Raw genomic sequence first — 15,595 nt, 5'->3', positions numbered from 1 at the left:
CATGCCTTAACTATTTTCTGTTAATGTTTCGGGAGGAAAGGCGCCTTGCGGGCGATTCCTGGGCGTGCTCAGAGCCGTTGGGAGGTGAACTGGAGAAGATGGATTGGAACACATCGTGCACAGCATTTCAGGGGGTTTATGGACCATGGCAGCAAACACTAATGGCCTCTGTTCTCAGGGTGTTGGTGTCAGCTGGGAATCTGTGATGATGACTCGGCTCTTCCTCTGTGTGCCGTGTCAGGCAATTTCATCTTCCTGCTTCTTCACACAAAAAAAAAAGTGGGATTGATAATGCTTATTATCTGTTTTATAGAACTGGTAGTTGTCCAAGTGTTTGAACATCCAGTGCATGGTGCAGCAGGAGCAATATGTAAAAATATCGTTGGGAGAATTTCATGTTCTCTCTCGGCTGAGATTTTATTCCATGTTCCTTGAGGAAAGAATCAGCTTTTCCTCTGTGTGCTGTGTCAGGCAATTTCATCTTCCTGTTTTTTCACCAAAAAAAAATGGGATTGATAATGCTTATTATCTGTTTTATAGAACTGGTAGCTGTCCAAGTGTTTGAACATCCAGTGCATGGTGCAATATGTAAAAATATAGTTGGGAGAATTTCCTATTCTCTCTCTCAGCTGGGATTTTATTCCATGTTCCTTGAGGAAAAAACAGCTTTTCTAAGCTACCAGCCAAAGGAAGCATTTCCCCACCCAATTAACGAGGCCATGAGGTGCCTTTGGCCTGCCCCACGTTTCCCTGTTCTCCTCCCTGCCAGGTGGAGTGGCTGAAGAACGAGGAGCCCATCGATTCCAATCTGGACGAGAACATCGACACCAGGGCCGACCACAACCTCATCATCCGCCAGGCGCGCCTCTCCGACTCAGGCAACTACACCTGCATGGCTGCCAACATCGTGGCCAAGAGGAGGAGCCTGTCGGCCACCGTGGTGGTCTATGGTCAGTGACAGGGCTGGGGGGCAGAGGTGGCTGTGCCCCGCTTTGATTTGCGCTGTTATTGCTGGGCTGATTCAAACCCAGTGCACGTGGGATCACCCAGCTGTGGTGTTGCGTGTCACTTAAATGGTGTGCTCTGTCTCACCCCTAGAAAATGTTTATTACAAGCCTGTGATCCTCCCTGAAGCATCACGGATCTGTAATCCCATTGGCCCAAGGCTTGTTCTGTGCCCACTTTGAATCTCCCTGTTAAACTGTGCAGGGCACTTATTTATCTTCATGTTTTCTTTCTAACAAAAAAAGGGTGAAATGTGGTGTTACAATTTAGTTAAATGGTATGCTCTGTCTCATCCCTCAAAAATGTTTATTCCAAGCTTGTGATCCTCCCCTGAAGTATCATGGATCTGTAATCCCCTTGGCCCAAGTCTGATTCTGTACCCACCTTGAATCTCCCTGTTAAGCTGTGCCAGGGAGATCAGATTCTCTCTTGGCTCTTTGCTTTCTTGGCCCTTTTCTCCCTGGGCTCTCCCTCTCTCCCCCTTCTCCCCTTATCCCTCAGAAACCATGCTGCTCCCAGGGGTGAGACCCCCAATAATTAGCGCCCTCATCTAATTAGCACCCTCAGAAGCTGTGTAGAGTCTCCTTGCCTGCCTGCTGCTACCATCAGGGACTCCCCAGGGACCACAAATGAACTGCTACACCCTTCCTGCTGGGATTGGGTTTGGGTTTGGTTCTGGGGGGGCTCTGGCACACCCCTTCAGCCCCCCACCATGTTGGTGTTTTAATCAGCACCCTCAGAAGCTGTGTGGATTCTCCTTTCTTGCCTGCTGCTACGAGCAAACACACAGCTTAGGGGATCCCCCAAACGAACTTCTACACCCAGCCCAGCCCTTCCCACTGGGATGGGTTTGGGTTTGGGTTTGGGTTTGGGTTTGGGTTTGGGTTTGGTTCTGGTGGGCTCTGGCACAGTCCCCCAGCCCCTCAGCTTCCCTCCCACGTTGTTGTTTTGCAGTGAACGGGGGCTGGTCCTCATGGACAGAGTGGTCCAGCTGCAACGCGCGCTGCGGCCGGGGCTGGCAGAAACGCTCGCGCACCTGTACCAACCCCGCGCCCCTCAACGGGGGAGCCTTCTGCGAGGGCATGTCCGTGCAGAAAATCACCTGCACCTCCCTCTGCCCCGGTGAGTCCTGGCCAGGGAGGGCTTCAGGAGCCTTGGCTTTGGGTGGGAAGCAGCAGCAGGGAGTTGGGAAAGGAACAGGGAATGCAGCCGTGTTTTAGCCCAGCCTGGTGTGGGTTTGGGTTTGGGTTTGGGTTTGGGTGCAGTGCCAGGCACCTGTGGGCAGGCTGGATCTTACCCTGTGTTAGGAAAATTAATCCACAAATATGTCCAAAAAGGAGACAGAAGAGTCCTTTGACTTTATTCCAATCAAGGCAGAGGCCATGGGGCATTCCCTTGGGGTCTCTCCAATTTTTGGATGAGGCAGCCTCCCTTTTATCCCAATTTCCAGCCACATTTCCCTTCTCTCTTTCCCCATTTCTGAGGTACCTGAGAGGTTCAGACTTCCCAGAACACCTGATCCCAAAGATTTCCCTCTAATGTATAACCCTCCCTTTTGATTTTTAATTCTTGTGGAATTTAGGGGTTTTTCTTCCCCATTAATGTCTAATTTCATTTATCAGCAAGCCTAAAGTTTACTTGTAAAAGCAAATCTCTTTTTCCATTCATCAATCAGTGGAATCCTTCCCATTGTTTCTTTTATCTCCCAGTGCTGGTTTTGTCTACCAGCAAACCCACAGCTTGTTTGGAAACACAAATCTGCTGTTCCTGCTCCTGGCACCCCCAAAACCCTGCCAGGACAGCTCAGGGGGAGAAATCAGGGAGGTAGGTGTGGGTGTGGGGTTAGTGCAGAGAAGGGGAGCTGATATTAACAACGCCAGAAAGAGAAACACAGAGCTGAGAGCTTCGTTAAACACACCATTTATCTCGCGAAAGTTTGCTTAGGAGTGTATTAGACATGGAATTACGGAGGGCAGAGATGAAACAGGAGCTGCTGACCGTGTTTTCCCCACCGGGCAGTGGACGGCAGCTGGGAGGTGTGGAGCGAGTGGTCGGTGTGCAGCCCCGAGTGCGAGCACCTGCGCGTGCGGGAGTGCGCCGCGCCCGCGCCCCGCAACGGCGGCAAGCACTGCGAGGGGCTGAGCCAGGAGTCCGAGAACTGCACCGAGGGGCTCTGCATACAAGGTGAGCTGACACCCTGGGTTTTTAAGATTTTCTAAGCCTTCTGATGTGGACATTGTTGTAGTGAATTTTCTCACAAACTTTCTGTAAATAACTCGTTGTTTTGCATTCCTTTATGGAGGAGGAGAAAGTTGATGGACTGTTAGGCTGACCAGTGTCATTGGAGAGGTGGCACTGTCACCCTCCAATCCGCTGTCACTCTTGGAAAACTGTAAATGTTAGAGTCAGAAAATAATCTTCCCTTTTTTTCCTTCACCTTGAGAACAGCGGTATGAGCTTGTGTTTTTTCGTGTCCTATAGCGACAGTGAGCTGCCACGGGCTTGGGGATGGCCTGAGGGATGGGCTGAAGGCCAGGGAACCTCTTTAAGTGAGGCTCCTGTGTCTTAGCTACTCCTGTGAAAAGGGATGTGTATTGGAATATTTACCAATAATATTGCAGATATTGTGGGAATCTACAAAATCAGAGGGTTTTGGGAAAGCTGCAAAAGGCCTCAGAGACAGCAGAACTGTGATCGGAGCTAAGCAGCAGCCATGAGATTGGTCAGCAGAGAAATTATTTAAACTGTAGACAAGCAAGAACAAATAGAACAATGATCTGTGTATTAACACTTGTCTAGAATAACTCTCTAAGCTACAGAAAGTTTATCTGGTGAGGTATTAGGAAGGTTGAAGCTTAATAATGGAGCTCTGTGCGTTGTGTTTTAAGGCTTACAAGCATGTATTGTATTTGAAATAAGCAAGCATTGCTTAACCAAAGCTATGTGTGCTTATAGTGATTGGATAGAACTACTGTCAGTGTGCTTTTGCTTTGTGTGATTGGTCAAAAAACTTATAAAGTGAGTTGTACCATTAAGTTCTTGGTCTGCTGCCTGGGATGTGAGCTGGTGGCATCTTCCCATTGTCATAACCATGGAATGAGAGTGATGCTGGAAAATAAAACAGCTCAAGGCAGGTTCCCAGCAGTCCTGTCCTGTTTGTGATTTGTACAGAGACCCTGGCTGGCAGCAGACAGGATGTGCCTGAGCTTGTCTGGCCCTTGGTGCTGAACCAAGCAGCAGCACTGTGGTGTTTCACCCCACAGACACTTTTGGCTGGCTGGGTGTGTGGTGTTTCACCCCAGAGACTCAATGCCCTTCTGGTATTCCAGGACTGACAGACAGTGCTGGGAGGGGAAAGGAGAGGTGACTGACACACCTGGGAAGGAATTATCAGGGGAGGGACCCGAGGTTCTGAAGTGAGCCCTGAAATCACAACACAACAGACGTGGTTTTCCGATTTTCCGTGGGGAGTTTGAAATCTTCCAGGTCTTTGGATTTGTGTTGCTTGTTCTTTGCCTGTGAATGATCAGGTGATGCTAAAATCCCAAATCCAGGGGGTTTGCAGGTTGGAACTCCAACCTCCATAACCAAATGTTCTCCTCAGCCTTTCCTTGCAAACAAACAGGCAAAACCCCTCGGGAGAACTGCAGGAGCAGGCGCCGGTCAAGGTCGGAGTTTTCTCCTTTTGCTGCCTTCAGCAGGAGCTAAACCAGGCAGAACTGCAGCTCCCTGGGAAAGGCTTTGCCCTTCACCAGGGTGAAAAATGCCAATCACTTGTTTTTAAAATTTTAAAAGTTTAATAGTAATGAAATGGTTATAAAAATAGTAATACAATTAGAGTAATAATAATTTGGACAATTTGAATTAGGACAATATGAGACAATAGAAACAAAGAGTTATGGATGTCCGGGTACCTCTTTCTGGGCAGCACGAGCCCGAAAAAGGACACACGTTAACAGAGGATTAACCCTTAAAAGCAACAGCCTGTTGCATATTCATACACTTCATACATGATGCATAAATTCCATTCAAACACAGGATTCTGTCTGGTCATCGTCAGCTTCTTCCTTCTAATCCTAACAGCACCTTCAAGGTGGGAAGATGTTCATTTCTTCTGATAAGAGGGCAATAAATTCTCTTTCTCTGAAAGATTTAGGTGTCCTGTGGCTGCTAGGGGAGTCCTTTCTTTAAGAAAAGTATCCTACATAGCATCGTTTCTATTTTAACAATTTTTATAGCCTAAAACTATATTTAACACAGTACTTAAGAGAATTAACACAGGATTACTTTCAAACACAGCACATATAACATTCATTTGAATATTTGCGAAAAGCCAATCATAAAATACATGCATTTTTCACACCCAGTGTCTGGGAAGCATCTGGCACTGGGAAGCTGCTGTTGTCCCCCCCCAGTGTGGGGAGCTGGGCAGAGCAGCCCTGCAGCTGCGCACACGGGAGGGATTTGTGAGTTTATCCCTGAGCCCTCTCCTGTCCCTGTGCTGTCACCTTGTCAGGTGGAACAGCAGCCCTGGGAGCCATCAGGAGTGCCAGGGCTGGGAGATGTAAACAAGGATGTGTCTGCTTTCTGTAAGGCCGTGTTTAACCAGCCCTCTGTCCTTGTTTCTATGGTTCTGCATTGCCTTTTCTCTCATAAACAAAATGAACTCTCTTTTTTTTTTTTTTTTTTTTTTTTTTTTTTTTTTTTTTTTTGCCCTGGGATTTTAATGCTTTCCCAGTGGCAGAGAGCATCCTGTGTATTTATTCAGGCTTCAGAGATACCTTCAATCAGATTTTGCTGGGGTTTGGAGGGAGTTTGGAGGGAGGGAGCACACAGCACTCTGCCTGTGGATCCCAGCACTTAAAATTCCTTATTCAGGCTTCAGAGATACCTGAGCTGAGAGCTTCAATCAGATTTTGCTGGGGTTTGGAGGGAGGGAGCACTCAGCACTCTGCCTGTGGATCCCAGCACTTAAAATTCCCAGCACTTAAAATTTACAGAACAGCTCCAAGGTGTCCAAGGACAGAAATGTAATTTAATTTTCTTTCTTTCCCTGTGTTTTAAGAAAGAATAACCAGAGAGGCTTTGAGAGCAGTGCCATTCACTCAGCTCTTGGGGACTTTTCCTGGGGTGTCTCTCTGTGATGGTGTTCACAGGGGTCTGAGGATGAGGGAAGAGACGAGGATCTGACTCCGTGTTTCAGAAGGCTTGAGTTATTATTTTATGATATATATTACATTAAAACCGTACAAAAAGAATAGAAGAAAGGATTTCATCAGAAGGCTGGCTGAGAATAGAATAGAAAGGAATGATAACAAAGGTTTGTGGCTCTGCTCTCTGTCCGAGCCAGCTGACTGTGATTGGCCATTAATTAGAAACAACCACATGAGGCCAATCACAGATGCACCTGTTGCATTCCACAGCAGCAGATAACCATTGTTTGCATTCTGTTCCTGAGGCCTCCCAGCTTCTCAGGAGGAAAAATCCTAAGGAAAGGATTTTCCATAAAACATGTCTGTGATAATGCAGAGGTTGCTTTGGCTCCAGACAGCTCCAGCACCTCCCTGCTGTCCTGCATGTTTGTTCTCCCAGTGTTTATTCCCTCCCAGGATTCCCAGTTGGATTTTTCTCTTTCCTGCAGAGGTGAAAGCTTTCTCTTTGCTTAATAAAAGAGAGGATTTTTTCTTTTTTTTTTTCTTTTTTTTTTTTGAGAGCTTTTTGTTTTACTTTTATCTGTTTGCTTTAAAGCTATTTCTCCCAACTTCAAAACCTATTGATTTCTCTCCAAGTGCCCAAAACCAAAACAAACAAGTAGGGCCACAGGGATTGACCTGCAAACATGTTTTTACTAATACACCCCCAATAATCACAGCACAATCACAAATAATTTTCTTTTCCATTTTCCCAGCAGTGCTGCTGCTGTTGCCAGGAGGCTCCTGGATGCAGGAATTTCCATTTCCATGGGAAATGCTTTTCCCTTTGCAGTTTGGTGCAGGCAGCTCCTGCCAGCAGCAGGGAAGGGTTTGCTCCAGTCTCACCCTCCTCTCTGGGTCTTTTTGTGCCTCATTTTCCTGCAAAACCAACCGTGGGCAGGGAAATAAAAACCTCATCCAAAAAAATGGCAAAGCCAAAATCCAACGATCTTCTGGGTTAAGTATTTCTGAACTGAGCATCCTCACAAATATTAAAATAAGGAGCCTCATAATCTGCCTGAGTCTCCCAGTTTTAGGGATTACTTTGGCAGGTTTTAGGTTATAAATGGTGGCTCAAGTGTTTGGCATAAAGGAGGCAGAGCAGGCTCATTTTTGAGAGCTGCAGTCCAATAGAAAAATGGGAAAAATAGGAAAACCCCCTTTTATCCCATATTTCCATTTGCTGGGGGCACATGGATATGTGTGCTCATGTACACGCAGAGAAGTGCCATTATTGGAGGTGTTTGGTACAAAAATGTGAATAAACCAGGCATTTTTATAGCTTGTAACTAATTTAAGTGCCCATCACCAGCTTTTCCATCCATCAAACACACAAAGGAATCATTAATTCTGACCTGAGTGTCTTTGCCAATGATCCACTGCGAGGTATTGAACTTCCTTCTTGCTGAGGTGTAAATAAACAACAGCGTCCAATAGAGCCAACAAATAACCTGAATTAACCAAGTGAGAAATTGCTGCAAAGGAACTTCCTGATAGGGATTTAAGGGGGGAAAAAAAAGAAAGAAAAAAAGAGAAGATGAAGAGAAAAACATGGACAACATAAAATATTCATATTGTCAGCAAACGAGGAGAAAATGTTTCATTTATAGAGTGAGACAGAAGCAATATAGGAGATAGATATGCTCCATGTAAATTTATTAAGTGCAACTTCCTCTCTTTCTCTCTCTCTCAGATAAAAAACCTCATGAATTAAAATCCCAAAGTTCTTTTTTTTTTTTCTCTCGTAAATATGATTTTCCTCATCTCCTTTGCTGTTTGGACTGTTTGTTTAGGAGGTGAGGAGGAGCCAAGGTTTTATGAGAGGCTTTAGCATCTGCGGGTTCAGTGAGCCAGAGGATCATCCTCAACAATCCCTGTCTGACAGGGAGCCCTGGCTCAGGGCATGCTCAGCTCAGGATCAACCTCTGGAATTGGGAAAAAAGGAATTTCTGCTGGAATTTGGGGTTCCTGGTGCAGATCTGGTCCTGCTCTGCTTCCTCCTGTCTCGCCTGGAGGGTGTTTCTGTGCCTGGCATCCTCTCAGGGCTGCTCTGTCGTGCACCTGCAGCTCTGCCAGCCCCAGCAGGGCAGGAGAGCAGGGGGACAGGGGCCAGGAGGAGAGGGAATGGCCTTGAGCTGTGTCACAGGGAAAATCAGCAGGAATTTCCTCATGGAAAGGGCCTTGAGCTGGACATCAGCAGGAATTTACCCCTGGAAAGGGCTGTAGGGCATTGCCAGGGACATCAGCAGGATTTCACCCTAGAAAGGGCCTCAGGCTGTGCCAGGGTGGGACATCAGAAGGATTTCCCTCTGGAAGGGGCCTTGAGCTGTGCCAGGGTGAAACATCAGCAGGAATTTCCCCTGGAAAGGGCCTCAAGCTGTGCCAGAGCTGGACATCAGCAGGAATTTCATCCCGAAAAGGGCTGTAGAGCTGTGCCAGAGCTGGACATCAGCAGGAATTTCATCCTGAAAAGGGCTGTAGAGCTGTGCCAGGGTGGGACATCAGCAGGAATTTCATCCTGAAAAGGGCTGTAGAGCTGTGCCAGGGTAGGACATCAGGAGGATTTCCCTCTGGAAAGGGCCTTGAGCTGTGCCAGGGTGGGACATCAGCAGGAATTTCCCTCTGGAAAGGGCCTTGAGCTGTGCCAGAGCTGGACATCAGCAGGAATTTCATCCTGAAAAGGGCTGTAGAGCTGTGCCAGGGTTGGACATCAACGGGAATTTCATCCTGAAAAGGGCTGTAGAGCTGTGCCAGGGTTGGACATCAGGAGGATTTCCCTCTGGAAAGGGCCTTGAGCTGTGCCAGGGTGGGACATCAGCAGGAATTTACCCCTGGAATGCCAGGGAAGAACATCAACAGGAATTTCCCCCTGGAAAGGACTGTAGGGCATTGCCAGGGTGGGACATCAACAGGAATTTAACCCCGCTTCTCTCTTACCTACTGAACAGACCTCAGCAGGCCAGAGAAAGAATTTTATACATAAGAAACAATAAACAACCTTGAGAACAAGAACAGAAGAGCTCTGACTCCTTCTTTGCCTGCCAGGCTGGGAAAAGAGACTTTAACACATCTCAGGGTCACTGTGAGCAGCAGAAGTCTCAGCAGGGCAGGGACACAGAGCTCACAGAGCAGGAGCTGCTCCAGGATGCAAAAACAGAGCCAGGGATGAAGATCATTGAGGAACAGCCTGTTCCACTGAAGGATCTCTTCCCTGAGCTCCTAACTCATGATCCCTGTGCTCCAAGAGTGAGGAGAAGGACTTGGGGCTGTGGGAAGAACCTGGGAAGAACCTCTGGGATCTCCTGCCCATCTCCCAGCCCTCCCCTCCTTGCTGGAGCTGGGGAGGTGGGCCCTGCACAGCTCCTGCAAATCTCTGCTTGGAAATGAGATAATTTAATCAATTACCTCTCCTAATGCACTAAACCAAATGTTTCACTTTCTGGTCCTGCGCATCTTAAATTATCTTCAGGTGCTTTATGAAACTTAATCATAGTTAATAGAAACTTCATTACCATCAAATGTGCTTTCAATAAATGTTGTGTAACAGTGGCAGGAGGTGGAGTGAAAAATGGGCTGCAATTACCACAAACATGGATCCTGGAGCAGAAAGGGATAAAATTTGTGGTGCCTGCCAGGGTCCCTCCCACCCCTGGGCCGGGAGGATGCAACTCATTAAGGAATAATTGGTGGACTATAAATGTTTGCTTTTCTGGTTTGTTTGGTTTCTTTTCCACTTTGTTCCCTTCTGGGAAAAAAGGAAAAGCAGAACCTCACCCTGCTCCCCCAGATTTCCCATGCCTTCCTCCTTCCCTTAATTTCTAATCTCCAATGGAAGGAATTCTCCAAAAGAAAAGACCAGAAGGTAAAGAGGTAAAGATTAATTAAAAAAAAAAAAAAAAAGAAAAGAAACAAATCAGCGGTTGTTTCTAAACACCAAAATCCCAAAAGAAAGGCTTCTTTCTCATGGAATTGTGTTCCATAGGAATAATTCCAAGAATACTGAGCCACTCTAGGTTTGCCCTTTTAGCACAAAGCTGTTTAAAACCCCACTAAACCCTGAGGAGGATTCTCTGAGCTCTGCTCCCCTGAGGTTTGTGAGGGTTTTCCTGGCACTGGGGAAGCTCTGGGAACTCAGCAACCACCAACTCATCCCAGGGAAGGACCCTCGGGAGGTTTCAATCATCAAATTTATAGACCAGGCTCCGCTTCAAGCCCTGGAGATATTTCAGAGTCAATGAAAAGAGAATTCTTCTCCTCAGATGGATTTTGCTTGAGTCCAACTGCTCCCATTTTGTTTTATTTTGTGCCCTCCCTCTCATCTTTAACCCGTGTAGAATTGTGTAAAAATGGGAAAGGGGAATTGCCTGACGTGGGAATGGATGGAGAAGGAGATGCTGAAGCACCTGAGGGGATTTAGAGGCAGAAATGGCAATTCCAGAGCACCTGAGGAGTGGGCAGGAGATGAGCTCTGGGATCCTCCCCCTTTGCAGTCCTGTGGGGTGGAAGCTTTTCCTGCCAGGATATTTCTGCATCTCTCAGACTTGATCATTTATCATCCCAGCAGGGCAGGAGGGATAATTCCCATTTTCAGCACTTTCCTTTTTTAAAGCAGTGATCCAAAGGGAAGAGTTGGAGACGCTTTGTGGTGCAAAACCCAGGAGCTCTCCCTGGGAAGGGAAAAACCCCAATTATTCCTGGAGATCCATCCCCTCCCTCCTCCTGCCTCACTCATTGCTCTAATTACCCACAGAAATTAACTCAACAATAGCAATTCGTAATTAATTCCCTGTAACAACAAAGCGACTTGGGAATAGGAAATTGGAAGAAATAGAAATGTAATTATTGCCTGAACTTCCTTTTCTGCACCTGGTGCTGGGGAACAAAACGGGGCTGGGGGAGAGGAGCTTTGGGGCGGGCTTTGTGTGGTTTTGGACACATCTGAGATGTTTCCAGTTTGGCTTTGTGACCCCTTTTCTTTGCTTTTTCTGCCTGGCCTGTCCCTTCTTCATTGTCAGCCAGTATCTCACTCTCTGCAATCCCAAACTGAGCTTAAAATTCTATTTACGGCATATTTTAAGGAGGGAATCTCATGGGAAAAAAAAAAAAAAAGGTTTCAGGGAAAAAAAGGAAAAAAACCTAAAGTTTCTCTTTTAGTGATTGAGTTGGTGGAACCGTGTGACGTTGGAATTGTTCTAGAAAGCTGAATTTTGTAACCTTACAAGTTTGTTCAGTGTGGTTTCCTGACCTGCCGCAGAAGGTGGATTCTTCCCCAAAGCTGATATTTCCATGCAAACTTGGTGATTTTTGTTTTTCTTCCCGACAAATTGTGAACGTGTTAAAAGCAGAACCATTTTCCATTCACAGATTACTCAAAAATGCAGCAGAAATTTTACAGGAGTATTTTCCTGCAAAGCAAGAGTGTTTTGAGAGTATTTGAGAGTATTACTCTTGCAAGAGTATTTTCTTTCAGTATTTCATCTGGTTAAGTGGTTCTGGTAAAACTGATACCCAAACATCTCTTTTGGGTGCTGGAATCTCATGGTTGGTGCTGACTGGGACCAGTTGGAGAGAGGGGATGAGAGGGACGTTTTCTGCCAAGGATGTTTGAACCAAACCTTTGATTTTACTTTGGATTGGAGTGCCCAGCTGAAATTCAGTCCCAGCACCTGGAGCAGGGTCCAATCCAAAGTAAAATCAAAGGTTTGGTTCACTTTTCAGACACTTCTTTTTTGTCAGAAAGTGTTGAGCCAAGGAAATGCTGCCCAGAGGTGCTCGTTCCTTTCATCTCAACACTCTGAAGTTTCACGCTCGTTTTCAAAACTCAGCTAAAATGAAATTATCTGACTTTCAGCAGAAAAGCACAACAGAAGCCTCCTCCCAAGCAGTAATTAAATAATTTCTGTAATTGGCTGTTTATTAAATGCTGATTTTTAACTTTCCAACCTATTTCTGTGCAGTGCAGTGCATTCACTGACACAGAGCACTCTGGATTTCCATGTTAGTTTTTGTTGATCTCATTGGCCCTGAACAAATCCAGTTTCTCTTCCTGGGGCTCTGCCGTGCAGGAGAAGCGCCCAGCAGGACCCAGGCCCTGCCCAGGGTGGGCTCTGAGCTCCCTCCCCTCACCCTGGAGCTGGGAATTCAGGGAACCCCCCAAGGACCCTCCAAGGGGGCGTGCCAAGGGATTTAATTCCATGGTGCACAAATCCCAGCAGATCGAGGAGAGTGGGATGGGATATTTCAGTTGTGGAATATTGCAGGATTCATTCTGTCACAGCAGTCAATTCCTTCTCCCCACACCCAAACAGGCTCTCCAGTTTGGGGCGCTCCATCGGGAATTCCGCTCACCGTCTCAGCCCTTTTTGTCCAGCACTGCCCCTGCTCGTGCGCCCAGCTCCACCTTGGTTCCCCATGTCCCCCCATGTCCCCTTATGTTCCCCTATCCCCTCGTGTCCCCATGTCCCTGACACAGTTCTTGTCTCCCCACATCCCCCATGTCCCCATGTCCCCATGTCCCTGGTGCAGTTCTTGTTCCCCCATGTCACTATGTCCCCACATCCTCCATGTCCCCATGTCCCCCTGTCCCTGACACAGTTCTTGTCCCCTCACATCCCCCACATCCTCTGTGCCCCCATGTCCATGTCCCCATATCCCTCATGTCCTCACGTCCCTCTGTCCCCTCTCCCTGATGCAGCTCTTGTCCCCCCATGTCCCCACATCCCCCATATCCCCCACATCCCTCACGTCCCCGTGTCCCCCATGTCCCATGTCCCCTGACACAGCTCTTGTCCCCACACATCCCCCCACATCCCCATGTCCTCCCGTGTCCCTGTGTCCCTGATACAGTTCTTGTCGCCCCACATCCCCCATGTCCCCCTACGTCCCCATGTTCCCACATCCCCCATGTCCCCGTGTCCTCCATATCCCCGTGTCCCATGTCCCCCTGTCCCTGACACAGCTCTTGTCCCCCCATATTCCCCCACATCCCCCATGTCCCCCCACATCTCACATCCCCCGTGTCCTCACATCCCCATGTCCCTGTCGCTGTCCCTGTCCCCGTCTCTGACCCCTCTCTCTCCGCAGACGTGGAGCGCGGCGCGGACGTGGCGCTGTACTCGGGGCTGGCGGCGGCGGTGCTGGCGGTGGCCGTGCTGGCGCTGGGGGTGACCCTGTACCGGCGCAGTCAGAGTGAGTACGGCGTGGATGTCATTGATTCCTCTGCACTCACGGGAGGCTTCCAGACTTTTAATTTTAAAACAGTCAGACAAGGTTAGTGCGGCGATTTCCTTTCTTCTCTGCAGAGCTCCCGCTGCTCGCCTGCGTTTGGGGAGGGGGTTTGATGGAGTCAGGGCATCACCAAGGCTCTGCATCGTGTGGCGGATGCCAAACACATCCCCCCTCTCTCCTGAGAGTGAGATAAAGCAGTTTAACTGCAGTGGTACCCAGTGGAAAACTGCCCTGTTAACTTCTGGTCCACTCTGGTGGTGTGGAAGGAGGATGGGATGAGTGGGGACAGGGACCTGGAATCGGCTCTGCTCCATCCTGCAAACCCAGGATCCTCCTTGGCCACACTCCAGATGCTCTAGAAATGCTGTCCAGCATCCAAAATCCCCAGCCCCTCCACTGATTTAGGAAAAGCTCAAATTAAAGCAAAGCAACCAAATCAGAGCAGCTCCCGCTGCTCAGGCTCGCCTGTGTTTGGGGAGGGGGTTTAGGGCAGCCAGGGATAGGGACAGGGATAATGACCTGGAATTGGCTCTGCTCTGTCCCACAAACCCAGGATCTTCCTTGTCCACGTTCCAGATGCTTTAGGAGTGCTGTCCAGCATCCAAAATCCCCATGTCCCTTCCAAAATCCCCAGCTCCTCCACAGATTTAGGAAAAGCTCAAATTAAAGCCAAGCAACCAAATCAGAGCAAGCCCGGGCAGCACAGCTGGAGCTCCTCCTGTTCTCAGTTTCAGAGCTTTCCTTCTCTCCAATAAAAGGAATTATTCTTTTCCTGATAATCCCGGACCCCCAGCTGGAAGTGTTTTGTAACCTGCTGTAACACAGGCACTGAGGGAAATCAATTTGTGTAAAACCAGACCCCTAAAGCTCTAGAAAACACCACCAGTGCCATAAAATATGGACAAAACCTTTGCTAAAAGCAGCGCTCGGGTTTCCAGGAATGTTATTCCCTCAGAACAGGAAGGTGGGGAGGGAGAGGGGATGGGAGCAGGATGTTTACTGATTCGGTGCTGCCATTCTACCTCAGACCTGCCTGATTGTGGGTGGGTGGGAGCGTGGGCAGGCTGTGAAAGTGTCCCCATGTCTCTGTTCTCTCTGCAGAAAAGGGAAATATGTTACAGAGTTTGTTTGGGGGGGTTTTGTGGGGTTGTTTTTTACAGTTTCTTTATTTCCTGGAGACGTTCCTCACCAAGCATGACTTGCAAGAAATTGGCAAAAGGGCTTGGCAGACAAGGACGTTTGAAGGAAGTTCATTCATCCATTTCTAAATCCAAACCTTTAATTAGGGCTGTGTAAATCTCAATGACTGTCTCAAACAAGAACATTTTCCTTTGTGGTTCAGTCTGAGTCTTGTTTTGAGTCTGGGGAATTGTTTGCTTGGCTTAATGCTTAAAAAAACCTTCCATTCTGGAGGCTCTGAAAATACCCAACTAAACAACCAAAGAAAAAGACCCCACCACAAAACCAAGCAGCCAGAGGACTCTAAATCCATGCACTCTTCATTTTTCAGAGCATTTTCTGAGGTAAAACACCTCAAAATGAATAACTGTGATACCTTTCCCTGTATCACTCTTGTCCCACCTCCCTTTCAGCCCAGTTTCCCTCAGGCTGTGGGTTTGTGTAGAAGGTCTGCAGGAAGATGTTGTCACCCAGTGGGGTTTAATGTAAGGAAAGAAAACAACAAGAGAGGCAAAAGGGCAAACAAAACGACGTGAATCCAAACCAAAGGATCCTTCCTTGATTATTCCTGCACTCTGGAGCTGCCTGAGGTCTGGCAAACACCAAGCGTCAGATCTTGGCACCAGTTCTGCTCTCTGACATGACCTGGTGTTTTGGGAAGAACTGGGCCAAGGTCTGACACTTCATGTCTGCAAAATCCAACAGGGATTTTGGGCTCTGAGAGCTCAGGGAGGGTTGCTGAGGTGTCCCTTTGTCAGGAAAATTAATCCACAAACACCAGAGGTTTGTGTCCAAAAAGGAGACACAGGAGTCCTTTGACTTTATTCAAATCAAGGCAGAGGCCATGGGGCATCCCCTGGGGTCTCTCCAAGTTTTGGAGGATGCAGCCTCCCTTTTTATCCCAATTTCCAGCCACATTTCCCTTCTCTCTTTCCCCAGTTCTGAGGCACTTGAGAGGTTCAGACTTCCCAGAACACCTGATCCCAAAGATT

General features: G+C 47.8%; 1 protein-coding gene across 1 annotated transcript in view; it reads left to right on the top strand.

The window, feature by feature from the left end:
• Nucleotides 1–15,595, top strand: part of UNC5D (unc-5 netrin receptor D) — a 105,023-nt gene that overhangs the window by 69,976 nt on the left and 19,452 nt on the right. Inside the window, exons 7-11 of the mRNA XM_059490674.1 lie at nt 770–950; nt 1,960–2,127; nt 3,025–3,189; nt 7,891–7,920; nt 13,281–13,466. Of these exons, the coding sequence (XP_059346657.1) occupies nt 770–950; nt 1,960–2,127; nt 3,025–3,189; nt 7,891–7,920; nt 13,281–13,466 (730 nt within the window). The remainder of the gene's footprint in view (nt 1–769; nt 951–1,959; nt 2,128–3,024; nt 3,190–7,890; nt 7,921–13,280; nt 13,467–15,595) is intronic.

This window comes from Ammospiza nelsoni, chromosome 30 (genome assembly GCF_027579445.1).
Source record: "Ammospiza nelsoni isolate bAmmNel1 chromosome 30, bAmmNel1.pri, whole genome shotgun sequence".
Lineage (NCBI taxonomy): Eukaryota > Metazoa > Chordata > Aves > Passeriformes > Passerellidae > Ammospiza > Ammospiza nelsoni.
The sequence above is the reverse complement of the archived record's forward strand: the minus strand, read 5'-3'. Positions and strand labels throughout refer to the sequence as shown.